Below are 17,709 nucleotides of genomic sequence, written 5' to 3'. Positions count from 1 at the left end.
TTATGCAAGGCTAGTTCTTAACAGAGTAAGGTATCAATAACAGAATGAGGTATCATTGAGATAATTTCTCCTGCTCGGGAACAGTAGTTACCATTGATAGGGTCTGTGTAGTCTACATGGACAGTGTCCGGACGAATGACGAAGAGCGAATATACTTACGCCGTGTCAAAAGTATAAATTTAGCAAGGGACTTGGCTATCGAGGCACATGGGGAGCAGGAGATGAGCTTTTTATGCCCCACATTAATAGGTACACTTGAATAAAAATAAGTTTTCATCGTAAATCTTGATGCACTATCATGAAATAAACATCCGTAAAATTTTAGCGAAATTCCTTTCATTGTTTATGTTTTCTATGAAAACGGGAGAAAATTAAATTTAAATATAGCGTGACTTCTCTCAATGAAAATGAAAATCTCAGTACTGCTTATAAGTACCACGGAGTTGGATAGTGGGGAAGGTATTCGTTGGGTCAGGATTTGTCTGTAGCTGACAATGTAACCATGGTAGATCTTACACCGTAACACACCACGCGAAGGTGTCTACCCAACGTTACGGGGAATTTTACAGTAGCAGCAGCAAACGTAAACTCAGTTCACTTTTGCTATAACAAATTCATCCTCATCAAAAGATGATACAATCTTCTGAATCTCCCCATATCTTGTAAGTTACAGTTTTGGACTTATCCGCAATCCAACTACCGTTTCCAGCAGGGATGCCAGCCCAGCAAGCCTTTTCTTGCCTTAAGGTCATAATACAATGAAGCCCGTGGTAAATTTCAAATTCACCACACGTTTATCTACATACATTTCCAAATCCCCGAATCTGGCGTAACAGTTTTCGTACAGTGCCGAAACTCAAATTATGATTGTTCAGCATAACTAAGCAAACGATCTACCATTATTTCAGCCACATACGCGCTATGGTTCTTTCATCTCGTGCTCTTGAATAAAATATTGGAAAAGCACGTGGTTTACAAAATGGCCGATTCCTGGCTTTATTGTATAATCACCTTAATGGCATCAGCGTAGCTCTTACCGTCTGTCTTGACGATGATTACTTCGTCTCTGTTCCTTCGACCGCAGCCATTAGAAGTTGTACCCTTTTCTCAACGGGCACTAACCTTCTTAGTCGCAACCTTTTTTGCTCCCTCGCCGTTTGCACTTCTTGCGGTTTTCTTCTCCAATCTTTCGCCTTTTCGGGATTCAAGAACTGCATCAAGGCAGGCCTCTTTCCCGGTGAACTTCAGCAATAAGATGGTTTCCACCGTTTCCTATGGTCAACCTGCTCGACTAGCTTCCTTCACGCGATCTTTATTCAGAACCTAACAAGATCTTACAGAGCATAGTAATTGCAGCGATTACAGTCATTCTACCGGCTATTTGACTGCAGTGAGGAGATGCATTTTCAATTCAGCTGACCTCCGCCGTATTGCTTGTGTCGCAGGAGAAGTCAAGTCCACCTCACTAGAGCTCTGCGTATAACGTGGTAAGGGTAACTTACGTTGGCTGCAGCTTGCCATTTCTTTCACCTCTCAGACCACGTATCTCCTTGACAAGGGTCGCTTAATACCGTACACTGAGGCAAATGGACGTAAGAATCAAACAAACGTCTTCTGGAAATTTGCGACGAAAAATTGGTATAATTATCGAAAGGCTACCTCATGAAAGATGATTTTCATTTAAAAAAAGGAAAGTGCGGCAGACTGGATTCAAACTACTGAAGTCATGGTAGGGAGGTCTATATACCGGTCTCCCGACCCCGACGTTCATAGTTCGAATCCAGTCTGCCGCACTCTGTTTTGCACCTACACGACCATCGACGCTTGAATACTCGGTAAGGTTACTTCGTATATGAAGCACTGTTGGTGGAATTATCTTTTATAAATCATGCGACTAAAGAGCCCCGCACAAAGGTTGCATTTGCATACGTTTTGGCAGTTTTTTCATGGAAAAACTGTCAAAACGCACACAAACGTACCCACTATGTGAAGCTTTTAACACAATTATACCGAAAACGGACCGAGAATCGAACCCAGGCACCTTTAACATCATCGTGCTCTTTAGCTGCACATCTCATCGCTAGACCTAGAAAGGTTAGTTGCTGGGAAGTTTTTGTGCTGATGTGGAGAAGTGACGATGAAGCAGTTTAGCGTTGAGAATCGCAGCTGGTCTGATACGGAAACAGGGGCTACTCCTGACCGAGACGCATGATGTTACAGTTTGTTGTGACCCAGGGGAGTAGTAATTGTAGTTCAGTTCCTGGAAACTTGTGGCGCCACTGTTCGAAGAAACAGCTGTGGCGAGATGACAATATAGCATAGTTGGGCGTAGGAGAGCTCAATTGGTCTACAATTGGTATGAACTTTGTTTTGGGCGTATTTTTACTGGAAAGTGGGGATATCACCGACCGAGCGGCCTGTTTTGGTACAGTAATCATCATGTCACTGTCCGAGTCGTTCCTGGGTGAACTTTAGGCAAAATAACCGCACGGTGCCCCAGAAGCGAATATTATCGCACTTTCATGAACCTCCGTGGTTTTCTCCAGGAAAAGGATACGAGGAGTTTTAAAATCTTTCATCGGTGTAATTTTGAATGCGCCCTATTTTAAAATTGTATGGTTTTCCCCATATACATACATACAGCTGCAAAATATAAATATATAATGTTTTCCTTTTCATTTTTTCATTAGTAGTTAAATCAAGTATTGTTGAAATGCAAGTAGAAATACAAATAAATGAATGTTTTTCGACATTCGGGTAATGTGTCCAGCCCAAGTGAGTTTGTCATACAATAAAACTGGTCGAACTATGAATGTGATGGAACAACAGTGCTGAACGCGTAAGTTTTTGCTTTTAATTGCACAGTTTACTCTCCAGATTAGACAATCAAATGATTTCATGGTAAATAACCCATATGTCAAGACATGTTATAATATTGTGTAAGTGATATGTTCCCAATAGTTATGAAGATCGATTATGAAAAGCGCCGCAACTTAGTTTGCGTTCTGTGTTTGGAAAGCCAATCCTAATAAAAGATGTGTGCAAAGTCCAATGTTTACCCATTTTTTTTTTTTTTTTTTTTTTTTATTATTTGCTAATTATCTAATACATGCATTTATCTCTTAGTCTAGGTGTTCCGTGTTTTCTTAACACTATCATCCTTATTTGTTATGTTACGCTTTTAGATATTATTAATACATTTCAATTGCCTCTGGCAGTTACGATATTTCCTCTGGTTGAATTAAACCATGTAGGAATTACAATGTTTTCTACTTAAACTAAACTTAACCTAATTTATACTAAGGGTACAAGGAGCTTATCGTTGCAATAGAAGATTGCAACGATTTTTGTCTAAAATTGGAAATTATTTTGTTGGACATTTGTTGCAATGTCTCAATATTAGAAATTCTATGAAGTTCATTGGTACTATACCACGGAGGTAACTTCAGAATCATTTTCAAAATTTTATTTTGAATCCTCTGAAGTGCCTTCTTTCTGGTATTGCAGCAACTAGTCCATATTGGCACAGCATACAACATGGCTGGTCTAAAAATTTGTTTGTAAATCAAAAGTTTGTTCTTAAGACAAAGTTTTGATTTTCTGTTTATAAGTGGATATAGACACTTAATATATTTGTTACATTTGGCTTGAAGGCCTTCAATGTGATTTTAAAAGTTAATTTTTGATCTAGCAGAAGTCCTAAATATTTAGCTTCGCTAGACCAATTAATTGGAACCCCATTCATAGTGACAATATGTCTGCTAGAAGGTTTCAAATAAGAAGCTCTCGGCTTATGTGGGAAAATTATAAGCTGAGTTTTGGAAGCATTCAGGGAAATTTTCCATTTTGCAAGTAAGTGGAGAAAATATCCAAACTTTTTGCAATCTACTACAAATGACACGAAGGCTTCGCCCTTTGGCTGAGAGACCTGTGTCATCTGCAAACAAAGATTTTTGACACCCTGGTGGTAAATCAGGTAAGTCAGAAGTAAAAATGTTATACAATATGGGCCCCAGTATGCTGCCTTGAGGAACACCAGCTCTAACAGGTAATCTATCAGATTTAGAATTCTGATAGTTTACCTGCAGTGAGCGATCTGATAAATAATTTTGGATCAGTTTAATAATGTACAGAGGAAAATTAAAATTCATCAATTTTACAATCAAACCTTCATGCCAAACACTATCAAATGCTTTCTCTATATCAAGAAGAGCAACTCCAGTCGAATATCCTTCAGATTTGTTGAGCCGAATTAAGTTCGTAACTCTTAATAACTGATGGGTGGTTGAATGCCCATGGCGAAAACCAAATTGCTCATCAGCAAAAATAGAATTGTCATTAATATGAACCATCATTCTATTTAAAATAATCTTTTCAAACAGTTTGCTTATTGAAGAAAGCAAACTGATTGAACGATAAGAGCGATAACTAGAAGCCTCAGCTGGATTTTTGTCCGGTTTCAAAATTGAAACAACTTTGGCGTTTTTCCATTTATCTGAGAAATATGCCAATTGAAAAGATTTGTTAAATAAATTAACCAAAAGGATAAAGAGCTCTCAGGAAGTTTTTGATAAGTATGTAGAAAATACCATCATCACCCAGGGCTTTCATATTTTTAAATTTTCTAGTAATAGATCTCACTTCATCCAAATTAGTTTCCCAACGAAGGGTCAAAAACATTATCTTGGTTGAGAATGTCTTCGAAGCTTCGTGTAACCTGATCCTCAATTGGACTAGTGAGACCTAGACTAAAATTATGGGCACTCTCGAACTGCTGAGCAAGTTTTTGAGCCTTTTCGCCATTTGTTAATAAAATTTTATTTCCCTCTATAAGCGCTGGAATTGGCTTTTGAGGTTTTTAAGAATTTTCGTTAATTTCCAAAGGGTTTCGAACTGGGATCAACTTCGAGACATTATTCTCAAAGTTGGTATTTCTCAGAATAGCGAAACGTTTTTTAATTTCATTTGCAAATCTCGCCAAATAACTTTTAAAGTAGGATCGCGAGTTCTTTGGTATTGCCTTCGCCTCACATTTTTAAGACGGATCAGTAGCTGAAGATCGTCGTCAATAATAATGGAGTTGAATTTAATTTCACATTTAGGAATTGCAATGCCTCTGGCTTCGACAATTAAATTTGTCAAAGATACGAGAGCATTATCAATATCACTTTTGGTATCGAGAGGAATATCAACATCAAAATTCCTATCGATATACGTTTTATATAAATCCCAATCAGCTCTATGATAATTAAAAGTAGAGCTGATTGGATTATAAATAGCTTCTTGTGAGATTTCAAATGTCACAGGAAGGTGATCAGAGTCAAAGTCAGCATGAGTTACCAATTGGCCACACAGCTGACTTGAATCCGTTAAAACTAAATCAATTGTAGAAGGATTTCGACTGGAAGAAAAACAAGTTGGTCCATTGGGATATTGAATAGTATAATATCCCGCAGAACAATCTTCAAATAAAATTTTACCATTGGAATTGCTTTGAGCATTATTCCATGAACGGTGTTTGGCATTGAAGTCACCAATTACGAAGAATTTAGATTTGTTGCGAGTCAGAATTTGAAGATCAGCTTTCAACAAATTCTTTTGCTGCCCATTGCATTGAAAAGGCAAGTAAGCTGCAATGAAGGAAAATTTTCCAAAATTTGTTTCAACAGAAACTCCCAAGGTTTCAAAAACTTTGGTTTTGAATGAAGAAAATAATTTATGTTTGATACGTCTATTGATGACAATGGCGACCCCACCACAGGCGCTGTCAAGACGATCATTTCTGTAGATAAAATAATTTGGATCTCTTTTAATGGAAGTCCTGGTTTTAAATAGGTTTCTGTTATAATGGCAATATGCACATTATGAACTGTTAGGAAGTTGAATAATTCATCTTCCTTACCCTTTAGAAACAGGCATTCAATTTAGAACTTTCACACAATTATTTGGATCCATTGAAACGGAGTCCGATAACAATTTTTTGTGTGTACTTTATACCAACCTGAACAGCTTCAGGAATGGTATTTGCTTTGAACATTGCATCAATCATGTGATGCAATTGTTCAGTTAAAAATCAAAATCGGAAGCAGTCATGCTACCTGAATCAACAACATGACCATTATTTCCCGTTGGGACATGGGTATAAACCTCATTTTGAGAAGAAATTTTGTCTACCAGCAGCGATGTTTGCATACGTAGGTACATTCGAAAATTGGAATTTACTGAAGTGCTTGCTACCCGTTGACGAGCAGCAAAATTTGTTTGTGAATTGTGGTGGGTATGAATTGCTCGACCGGTAACTGGTTTCGAAATTTGAGCGTTTGAAAAATTTCTACCCGTCGAATCTGGGATCCGATTGGAATTTCCGTCATCAATTTTGCACGAGAATTCAAAACTTTTTTGCGTGAAGGGCATTCCCAGAAATTGGATTTATGATTACCCCCACAATTTGCACTTAAATTTATTGGAATCTTCTCTCACAGGACAAGCGTCCTTGGCGTGAAGGTTCCACCACAAATCATGCATTTAGCATCCATGTGGCAATGTTTGGTTCCGTGACCCCACTTTTGGCACTTACGGCACTGAGTGGGATTTTGGAAATTTCCCCAGGCCTGCGGAAATGTTCCCATGTAACACGGACATGGGACATAATACAGGCCTTTTCCAACTTTTCATATTATTTAGTTCACTTTTGTTAAAATGAACTAAATAAAATTCTTGAGAAATGCCCCTTTAGGAAGTACCAGAGTGGGATTTCTTTTCATCTTAATTACTTGGACTGGTGAAAATCCAAGTAATTCAGAAATTTCAATTTTAATCTCATCCAGTGATTTGTCATCACTGGGCAGACCTTTCAAGACGACTTTGAACAATCGCTCAGTTTTGTCTTCGTATGTGAAGAATTTATGGCGCTTCTCAGTTAAATACTGGAGAAGACGTTTGCGATCGTCAAAGGATCCCGGCAAAACTCGGCATTCACCCTTCCTAGCAATCTGAAATGAAACCTTGATCCCCGAAGGTTACTCAAGATTTCATTCCGAAAGCCAGAAAACTCGGCAACAGATACCCCCATTGGCGGAATCCGTTGTTTCTTCGCATGAATCGAATCACCTGGGCTCGAGGTAGCTTCGATTTCCTCAAAGTCGTTATTAATCAAATCGAACTGATTGCTCAGTTCGATGGGAGAAGAAATAATGTCAACGTTAGATTTAGAAGGAATATCTGAAGTCTCCAGCTTCCTTCTATTTTTCCGCGCTTGGGCAGGACGGTCTTGAAACCTTGTTTCTTTGAAGGAAGTGGAGAATTCAGAGACTCCCACTTCCTCTTGTTTTTATTAATACTCATTGCTGAGCGTGGAGACGTGACCTTCTTAGAGGTTTTTTCCCAGAACGGTGTCCCTGCAGGATTACCACCGCTTGTCGGAATTTTACTTCCGCAAACGGGTCCAACGTAAAACGAAGGCACGGGTCCTTGCAAAGATCGTAACGGGATCAGTGGGTAGAAATAGCGCTAAGAAGCACCGTTGAAATTAAAATAGCTTCGGGTAGTATTAAAAACTTCCTTCCGCAAAGAGAAAGAACCGCACAGCACGAAAGCACGATGCGGTGAATGTTTACCCATTAATTGGTAATTTTGTTTGCTATCTCTTTCCTTCTGCTTCTCCCAACACCATCAACAGTTAGCAGAAGCCTTCATCTACGTATTGATGGTGGGTGTTGGTTTGCGTTGGATTGCTTTCAGATTCGAGAGATCGACGATTGTATCTTTGTTTCCAAAAGCATATAAGTCGTTTTGAAAATTTGGTGTTGAATTGATTCTTTTTCATAATTACTTTTATCTACTTCCTTCCGTTTCAAGTATACTTTTTAACCGAAAAGCCAAATTTATTTCGACAAAGTCACATGGTTTTCTAACCATACTAATCAGTATATCGGATAGTACCATGACCTAGTCTGAATACCTGGTATTTAATGTAGTAGCAAAATACATGCTCCACGGAGGAGATTATTTGCTGATATTTAAGTTTCGGCAGAACTACCTTTGCTCCCTGAAGATAATTATCACGACAGCTGCCCGTACTGATCAGAATTCAAACCCATTACAGCAACAGCCCCAGGAGCAGCTCAACGGCGGTGAAGGACCCATCAAGAGCATTGTGAACAAACAGTACAACACCCCGGTTGCCATGTACAGCGACGAAACCATTGCCGAAACCCTGTCCTCTCAGGCGGAAGTCCTCGCTGGAGGTGTCCTTGGGTAAGAAACGAGCAACTATTTTAATGTAACAGTCGAACCGAATAGCCCTTTTCTAACATTGCACCCATTTCAGTGTCAACTTCAAGAAGAACGAACGCGTCTACTCGCCCGCCAACTCCGAGGTGTACAAACTGCTGCACGAGCAGGGCGACGATCCGGAACCAGGTAATGAGGATCTGTTCTCCCACTACTACGCACTGGCTTGTATGTTAAGGCTACTGAATAATGGTGATGGAAACATTTTCACTTCCGATCGGTTGATTGATTAATAAGGGGTCCCGATCCGAACGAGGAAAAACAAAGTATTAAATAATCCGAACATTAAGCAACCAAAGTATCGCATCATCGGGATCAGAGTTTGTGTGTATGTGTGGGGGACATTAAATTCGTGAGAAGAGGGGTAATTCGTAAGGGGGCTTTGAGTCATTCCCAAATTGAAAATATTTTAGTTTCTAAAGTCATATCGAATGTGACGGTTAATCGAAAATATGTGTTACCTAAGCGGAACGTGCTCTCTTCTCTCCCCCTTCGATCGCGCTCGCGCACGTGGGTTCATTCATTAGACATGGCGCGCACTCTAATAAATGTGCCATTGCTTGTGTGAATGCGATTTTTCTTTGGCTTTCTATCAAATAACACAACCTAACCGCATTAACCAACCGAGTCATCTAGATCAATGCTAAACCATAATGAATGTTTCTGTTGGATTTGTTGGAACACACGAGATACAAGGGAATACTAATGAAAGACTGTCAGGTTTCTGGCAGCAGTTCAATAAATTTCATGGACTTTTGGAAGCATTTATTTCGAGCGAAATTTTTGGCAACGGGTAAGTGGCTTTACGGTTTATTCATAAACCACGTGCTCGAAATAAGGAATACACCATCAGTAGAAGCACGTAGTCAAATTTGTCGACGCTTCATGTGGTTTTTGAACAGCTTTCTTCTTCACTTCAGTAAACATGTCATTCACACTTGCTGAGTTCAGATTTTTTTCGGTATCAATCAATAACGCTTGCCAATGAATTGGGGCCAACCAAACATATTTTTCTGCAATGCGGTATTAGATACGTTGTTCTGAGATTCTGATGTATTTAAAAATATAATTCTAAGTGTCTATTTTTTATTGTTTAATTTCCAAAGATTCCACGATTTTTTTTTTCAAATTCCCTCGAGAAATTCTCTTAAACACCCTCGGGTAATTCTTCCGAATGTCCTCGGGACACTGTCCTAGATTATCTGCAGAAGCTCTCACGCTTTTTCTTCAAAATTTTCAAGGGAAGTTTTCATGAATTTCCTCTGGACATTTCCAAATTTCCTCGGAAAGTTCTCTCAAATATTCTTGGGAAATTCTTCCAAATTTTCTACGAAAGTTTTTGCGAATTTCCTTGGGACGAATTGCCTCGAAAAGTCTCTCAAATTTCCTCTGGACATTCCTCCGAGTTTTCTCGGAGCGATCAACTGAATTTAAAAAAAGAAATACTGCGGAATTTCCTTGGAAATAATTCTTTTGAATTCCTCGGGAAATTCTTCTGAATTTCCTAGGGAAAAATTCCAAAATTTCCACGAAAAGCTCTCTCGGATTTTTTCTGAACATTCTTCCGAATTCCCTCGGGAGATTTTTCCGTTGTTCCTTGGGACATTATCCCAAATTTCTTTGTGGAATTATTTCATATTTCTACAGGAAACCATTATCAGTGTTCTCGGAAAATTGTTACAAATTCTCTCGAAAAAATGTTTCGAGTTTCCTCGGGAAATTGATCCGAATTTCTTAAGAAAATTTCCGAATTTCATGTGAAAATTATTCCAAATTTCCTCGCAAAATTTCTCCTGGAGATCCTCGGGACACTCTCTCAAATTTTCGCGGAATAATCACCAGAATTTCTTTGCAAAACTCTCCCGAATTTCCTCGAGGCATACTCCCGATTTTTTCGGAAAGCTTTCCAAAATTTCTTCTGAATACTCTTCAGAATTTCTTCGGAATATTCTCTTGGAGATCCTCGGGACATTCTTCTGAATTTCCTCATGAAATTATTCCAAAATGCCTACAGATTCCTCCATTCCTTCGCGGATTTTTTTTTTCATTTTTTTTTCTGGACATGTCTTCTGTTTTGCATAAGAATTATTTCCAAAGTTCCAATTCCAATTCTTTCGAATCAATTCTGTCGATATTTCATGGCAGATTTTTTCGGCGAATTTAATTTCATTTCTCTCATATTTTTTTTCTTTTTGAGTATCAACTGGAAATTTATCCCATCTACGGTAAAATACAAATGTCTACGGTAAAAATTTTACCGAGATTTAGGTAAACCTTGTCATGAGAATAATTACCGAGATCTCGGTGAAAAATCAACTTTTCCGAAATTCGTTAAAATATTGACGAAATTTCGGTAAAAGAATTACCGAATTTCGGAAAACAAATCGGCCTTTGGAATCTCGGCAGAAATGTTGTTGAGGTCAGCAAAACAATTAAAGTATGCAGCAACGTCTTCACAACTTTCTTTGGACCTCTTCGTGATTTTTAATGGTTATTTTCTAAAATGTTAATGGGAAAGTCTTATGAACTTCCTTGGAAATTTATGACTTCAATTTACCGTCAAACAGAAGACATAAACATTGAAAAAAAAAAAAAACAATGGCATCGCCTTGAGAAATATATTCGCCTTAAACGAGTTCATGTTACATCAAAACCTCTTTGTTCTTCTACTTTATTCGTTAGATGTGCGTACTACTTACTAGCTTACGATTCAAGACAGCCAATGAACTTTCATAGATCAGAGGGTTGGAGCCCCTGGTCTGATATTTATTATACTTCTCTAAACACTCTAAAAGTTCATGAAATTGTATCTATCGTATTTTAAAAACTTCTGGTTTAAAGCTTGAATAACTCAATAATACTCATAACACTCAGCCGATACACATCTAATCCCTATAGTCAATTTACTAACCCTACAACCATTAGCCCACCATCAACATCAACAGCAGCAGCATCATCAACAGTCGCAGCAACAAATTCAGCATCACCACCAACAACAGCAGTCACAACAGCAACAACAACAACAACAACAACAGTATCATCTGCAACAGCAGCAACAACAACAACAACTGCAACAAACCACCAACGTCGTCACAAAGCACGTCAGCGCTCCGGTCGACAAACCACCAGCGGCTACCAATGGTCTTCCGGCTGGCCAAAACATTTGCTCCTCTTGTGATCGTCTCATTGTGTAAGTGTGCTACGAACCTAGAAAGGACCTCCAAAATGTGGCGTATGCTTTCGTTTGAATGCGAGTGTGACTGACGCGCTATGCTCCAAAAGCGTATCGCGTGTATGTGAGGTTTTTACTACTTTCAGCAAGCTTTACAGACACGGTATCGAACAGCATCATCATGAAATGCAGTCGTCGAGAATTGCGATTTTTCTTTTCCAGCAGAGCCGCAGCAGCCAGTTGTAAAATAACGATCTGTCCTACGAGTTGTTCTAATTGACTTCATTGTTCTCTCTTCCATTCCTCCTGTTCACACTCCGTTTGCCGTTGGTCATGCCTGTGTAAATATGACGCATTGTTTTTGTAAATTTTTGTATCCAATACCCTTTTAATATCCGCGAACGGCAACGATTTCTGTGTGACTATCAACATTTTCTATGTGGAATACAGATAGCATCTTCTCAAACAAATCTCATTATTCCATCCACAAACTGGAATCAGCCTCATCGCACTTTTATGCGACACAAAGTCACGCGATCGGTGGCTATGCCACCGCGGGCCGTCTTCCGGTAGGTTCCCTGACCAAGCCCAGGTCGCCCGTTCCACCACAAATGCTTCAACACCCGCATCCACAGCCACAAACGCCATCACATCCGCAGCAGCAACAGCAACAACCACAACAGCAGCAGCAGCACCCGGCTCCGTATCATCCGTTGCCAAAACCTCCGATGGTGGCGCCACCAGCTCCAGCTCCGGTTTCGGTTCCAGTTCGACCAGCTCCGCAGACAGCTCCGAGGGCAGGCATTCCTCCAAAAATACATCAAGAGTAAGATTACTTAGCAACAAACTAGCCGAACATTCCGTTTTCCCAAAGCTCGCCAATCACAGAGAGGAGTTGTATTATATTTTGAAGCAGTTGCATTATATTGCGAAGATGCCATATAAGGAAGACTGGTCAAATTTTGCTCCTTGCAAATACGTAGTCTTCTCAATATGTTTTCTTCAAATATTATTTATTACAGTTATTTTACCCTGAGTTGCATGCGCGTGCTGGTGCTAAATGAATGCGTGACAGAGAAAATACCCAATTTTGGACGGTTACTTCAAACCCCCAGCCCAAAATGAGTTGCATGAGTTTAATGTTTCGTTTTTTATATTTTCTGGTTCCTTGTGTTCAATTTGTTTCTACCTGTGACTGTGCAAACACTGTGCGAAAACACGACACCACTGCCAATTCGAAACGTTCGATCACCACGGATCACCCACCCACCAAACACACTCCACCACCCACACCAACCTTCAGCGGCGTGTTCGTGCGCATCAAGGACAAGAACCTGCACGCTGATTGCTTCAAGTGTGCCACTTGTGGATCGTCGCTCAAGAACCAGGGATATTTCAACCTGAACGACAAGTTGTACTGCGACATCCACGCTCGGTTGGCGGCTCTCCAGAGTCCACCACCCGGCACCAACGGAATGGTCCCGGTCACGATCACCAAACCGTACGTATTTGGAACGATTATTCTCTTACTCTAGCGGATGGTATTACATAGAACCTGAAACCCAAATTGCGGAATGCTGCATGGAGCCTGAACCCATCGATCATCAACATCTACCCAACGCCATTCACCGTATTCTGCGCTATCGCTCTCAATCTGCTTCAACGAAATGGAGTCTATTCTTTGCTATCTCTTTGCTTCTCTGTCTTTCTGTTTCGTTTTTCTTCTCTTCTTTCTTCTCTTTCCATACTGGTCTCCGACAATCAGCATACCTCGCGAAGCCATTCTAGTGCTAGAAGACTACATCATGTATCTAGCGTAATGAGGGTTAGAAGAAAAAAAATCTCGATTAGACTGAGTGAATGCCGAACGACTTTAGTGATTTGACTAGTGATAGTGAGTGAGACTATAAGAACGAAACGAAAAGTACTGAACGTTTGATGAAAACGATTCCAGTTACTAAAGTAGGGTTAAGGTTGCATAAAAGTGACAAGTATTATGAAAGTGATGGTATTAATCATTTCCTTTAAACGTAGTTCCATTCCTATATTGAAGGAAATAGTTCTTTGTTATAGATTATTTGAAAACGATTATTGAGAGTAAGTAATTTATATGATGTTAAATGTTATTGAGAAAAAATCATATCAATTTTGATGCATGTAATCATTTTGAATCTATTTTTATCTCAATTTTAGATAGATTTGAGTTTTGCTCGTAAAAAAAATCACTCATAAGCCTACTATAGTCATGAACATCCAAATCGCAAATCACTCTAAAATTATGGTACGATAAGTAATTTCTTCATACATTCCACGGTGGTGTTGCATTGTCCACTTTCGTTATGTAGCATTACCCATTCACAATTAGGTAATAGATTTCTGAGAAATTAACAGTCACTGCAGCTAAAATAAATGCCTCATAAGAGGATCATTAAGAAATATTCATTACTTTGTTGGAAAAATGCTCATCACTCATAAGCGTAAAATTTTATTAAATTTCTATCATGATAATTAATGCCAATACAATAGGCCTCTCATATGTACAGTATTGGAAATAAGTGAACGAAGACGTTTCAAATAAATTATTTAGTACAAATTGAAGATTCTAAGACGTTTTTGAGCATCCCTATATAAGAACAATGTATTTTCTTCATCTCAAAACTACTAATGTGTGGTTATCTAATTTTGTTTTTGTGGGCTTGGAAATAAAAAAAAGAGAACAGAGCATAAATTCTTAATTGAAGCTCATTCTTCGGGAAATTCTCAAAACTTTGTAGGAACTCCGTGATTCTCCAGTCCTACCATCAATCGTTTTGGGAAACTTTCTATTCAAAATTGAGCAAAATTTTCTCAGAAATCGAGTCGTTTGAACTCCTTTGGACTCCTCAATTGTTTTACCATCAATTCTGTCAATATTACTACACTCATTCCCACATTAATATTTAGGTACACCCCATATTTTTCTGTTGCACCGATCTTCACCAACTTTTTGTGTAGACTCAGGAGATGAATTATGAACGAAATCTGACCAGCTCCATTTGTTAATTTATTTAAAAATAAATATGTGAAGAAGATGGGTCCCACTGCAAAAAAATTTGACTTCTACTGGTAATGTAATCAGTGAAACTAATGTAAATGCAGATCATGTAATCGTTTTCTCAATGTAATTATGCGTTGAAAATCATGCACATAAACAGAGCATGAATTAAACCGTATAAATACATTACCTTGCCATTATTACTACACTCTGTTGACAACAATACTTTATTCACCATGAAAATTAATTTATAAACCATTAAGTTTACATGATATTATGTGAACCGAAATAATAGATGGCCACGCTTGCGACGATCTCAGTAGAATGTAAACAAAACAAATAATTCCATCACGGCAGCTGCAAATGCGGCGGGAAACCTTCGTTTTCGACCACAGTCATACCAAAGTGAAGATTTTCCATTACGACTATAAAGCAACATCCATAATGTTGCATTTCATCGGTGTACTTCATCAGGCGTTTACTTAAATCATTGGAAAAACTTCGAATTCTTGCACTTTATCCAGTCAGATGTTTCCCCTTGACAATGCGCTGCGCATTGCGCATGCGTTTACTCAAAGCATGTAAAGTTACATTACCTAAACAGGACCCGATCACGACGGGTTTGATACTGGTATATTTGAATCGCTATAACTCAGAACCTGTTACTCTTTGGGCAACATTGGTTTCAAGAAGTGAAGACGGTAGAGTGGCATTAGAACGGGCTATCACTCTGCGGACCTGAGTTCGATTCTCATGGTAACCATTTTTCATTTAAATAGGATAAAATAGAACATGTAAATTTAAAACAACACAAAAATTTGAGATGATAGTGATGTAAAAATAAAATGAAATGTAAATTTCTATGCTCCAATTATGTGCATGATATTTGATGTAAATGTACATGATTTGTTCGAACAGTGCACATTAATAGGTACACTTGAGCAAACGTTAGTCTTTGTCGTAAAACTTTGATTCATTAAAGTTCTTTTAGCTGATATCAGCACAAAATAGTTAATAATACAACAGAGCATTATTCGATTCGATTTAGTACACCATTTTCATTAATATAGCCATCAAAAATCACGATTTCCGATACTTCACGCCCTGATGTTCCCTTATGCTGTTTTGATCACTTTCTTGAACTCTTGAGGCAAATTATCATGCCGAGAACTTTTTAAAGAAATTTAACAATACACAAAGTTAAATTTGCCATTTTAAGGTGTTTTTAAGAGATATTGCGAAAAATGATTCGGCTGCCGGTTGGACTTGAACCCACACTATTCCATTAAGTACACGGACGTATGACCAATATTACAACAGCTGCCCTTGCGAGAAGTTGTTCCATAACCATCTAATAATGATAGGATATCAGTCAATTCCCCATATCCAACGAATCTACCTTGGCAACATTTCACACCTTTTCTCTCTACCCAACTCTATGTATCAGAATTGAACAACTTTGAATCACAATCCTCAAGTCTTGAACAAATGTTTTTCCATGGCGAACATTGCATTTTGTTTACTGAGCAGATAGATAACTAAGATCGATATCTTATCATCAGCATCTTTGCTTAGTAGATCGAATGATGGGATAAATTGCAATGCCTGGCTGAGTCTCGCTAAAAAAGACAAAAAAAAAACAAAAAAAAAAAGAAAAAAAACGCGTGATCTTTTATTTGTTGCCAAGGTCTTTGCCGATTATATCGAGTTGTATTATCTCTTATATTGTTCAAAATTATTGGTTTTCCAGGCGGCTTATTGGGCCTGCGCAAACCTCCTGTCTCGTCGGAGGGCCAGGGCACAACTCGCAGATGGACTGGGGAGGGATCGTCAAGCCCTTGGACATAGTCCCTGCTGCCCGCGCCTTCTAGTTAGCAGCTATTAAGGAACAACACACCACGCGTCGGCGAATCAGTATTTTGATATGGACAGTCCGTGGAGACGTGTAGTACATTGTAGGTTAGTCCCCCTATAGCGTTTTGTCTCGCCGAAATGTTAGATGTTTTATCAAAATGTGGAAAATTTCGGTTTTTTGAACCTTCCTATCTTTCATTTTGACACTTTGTCCGCCTAACCTACATCATTTTAGGTCTAGTTTTGTTACGGCCATGCCAAATACGGTTAAAATGAGGGAATACCCAAAGGCGTTTTGCCCCAGGGGGCGTTTTGGAGCCTCTTCCTCTATTGCTACTCACAAACAGGTTGAGCACATTTTAGTCATATCACGTGACTAATAAGGATCTGGACATGCTAAACCACGCATACAACAATCTATATGCACAATAGTTCTCCCTTGTCTTCTTATCATTTTTATTGCACCAGAATACTCATTGTTTTATCCGTTATGACTAGTTTTGTAATGACACCAATTGAATCTCTGGGGCTTTCTTGAATATCTCTGTATGTTTAATTCCTAATAAAATAAAGACTTGAAAAAAAATTCTGTTCATCTTCATTATTGATCGATTTATTGAATTGTTTACTATTGTTTTCCCATTTTTTAGATATTAATAAAATTGAACATAAGTGTGAGTTTAACTCGATTTTAAAAACGACAGGAACATCGTCTTCGACCAGAGGTCGTACAGACTGAACACTTTACACCTAGACAACGGACAGAACATAACACTCAGTGGACCGGTGAAGAATTTTTCGATCATGAAAAGTTTCCTTCTTCCCGGGGCGGGAATCGGACCTACACTCCATAACCCATGAGTCTAGACGATTGACGTCCCTAACCGCAAGTCCACGAAGCGATTTTATGATTTAAAGCAGTCTAATATCAACCTTTTGGACAGGAGATTAGTTGAAACATACTTGATGGGTCGAAAAAGCTGTGACAACGTCAAAAGGTGTTGGTGAACCTATGTTGTTACCTTTTTATTTCCAGCATGATCACAGAAACACGTCAAAACACTAAAATATGATTAGATAACTGGGACATTAATAGTTATGGGATGAAAATGATACATTGTTCTTATATAGGGATGCTCTAACATGTTTTCGAAAAGCAGGATTTGTACTGAATAATTCACTTGGAAAGACTTTGTTAATTTTTTTCATTTCTTACCCTGTACCACAGAAACTTTTGGAATTTGTATTTGAGGTATAGCAATAGGAAACGGTTTGCTAGAACGTGGAACACAGATAGGACAAACATTGACATACAAATTAAGAAAGGGGCGAGTCCCACGATTTCCAACTTAGGCAG

The 17,709-nt window shown here is 38.7% G+C and overlaps 1 protein-coding gene across 12 annotated transcripts in view; it reads left to right on the top strand.

The window, feature by feature from the left end:
* LOC134210840 (PDZ and LIM domain protein Zasp) overlaps positions 1–17,709 on the top strand; it is a 248,082-nt gene that overhangs the window by 180,682 nt on the left and 49,691 nt on the right. For 8 of the 12 annotated variants that reach the window (XM_062687181.1, XM_062687182.1, XM_062687185.1 and 5 more), the window contains exons 7-10: positions 8,105–8,256; positions 8,330–8,421; positions 11,218–11,482; positions 12,768–12,965. In XM_062687181.1, the coding sequence (XP_062543165.1) occupies positions 8,105–8,256; positions 8,330–8,421; positions 11,218–11,482; positions 12,768–12,965 (707 nt within the window). Of the gene's footprint in view, positions 1–8,104; positions 8,257–8,329; positions 8,422–11,217; positions 11,483–11,914; positions 12,291–12,767; positions 12,966–17,709 lie in introns of all 12 variants that reach the window. The other 4 variants (XM_062687184.1, XM_062687189.1, XM_062687190.1 and 1 more) reach the window with 2 other exon arrangements.

The sequence above is a fragment of the Armigeres subalbatus genome, chromosome 2 (genome assembly GCF_024139115.2).
Source record: "Armigeres subalbatus isolate Guangzhou_Male chromosome 2, GZ_Asu_2, whole genome shotgun sequence".
In the NCBI taxonomy this organism is placed as follows: domain Eukaryota; kingdom Metazoa; phylum Arthropoda; class Insecta; order Diptera; family Culicidae; genus Armigeres; species Armigeres subalbatus.
This window is presented reverse-complemented; position numbering and strand designations above follow the sequence as displayed.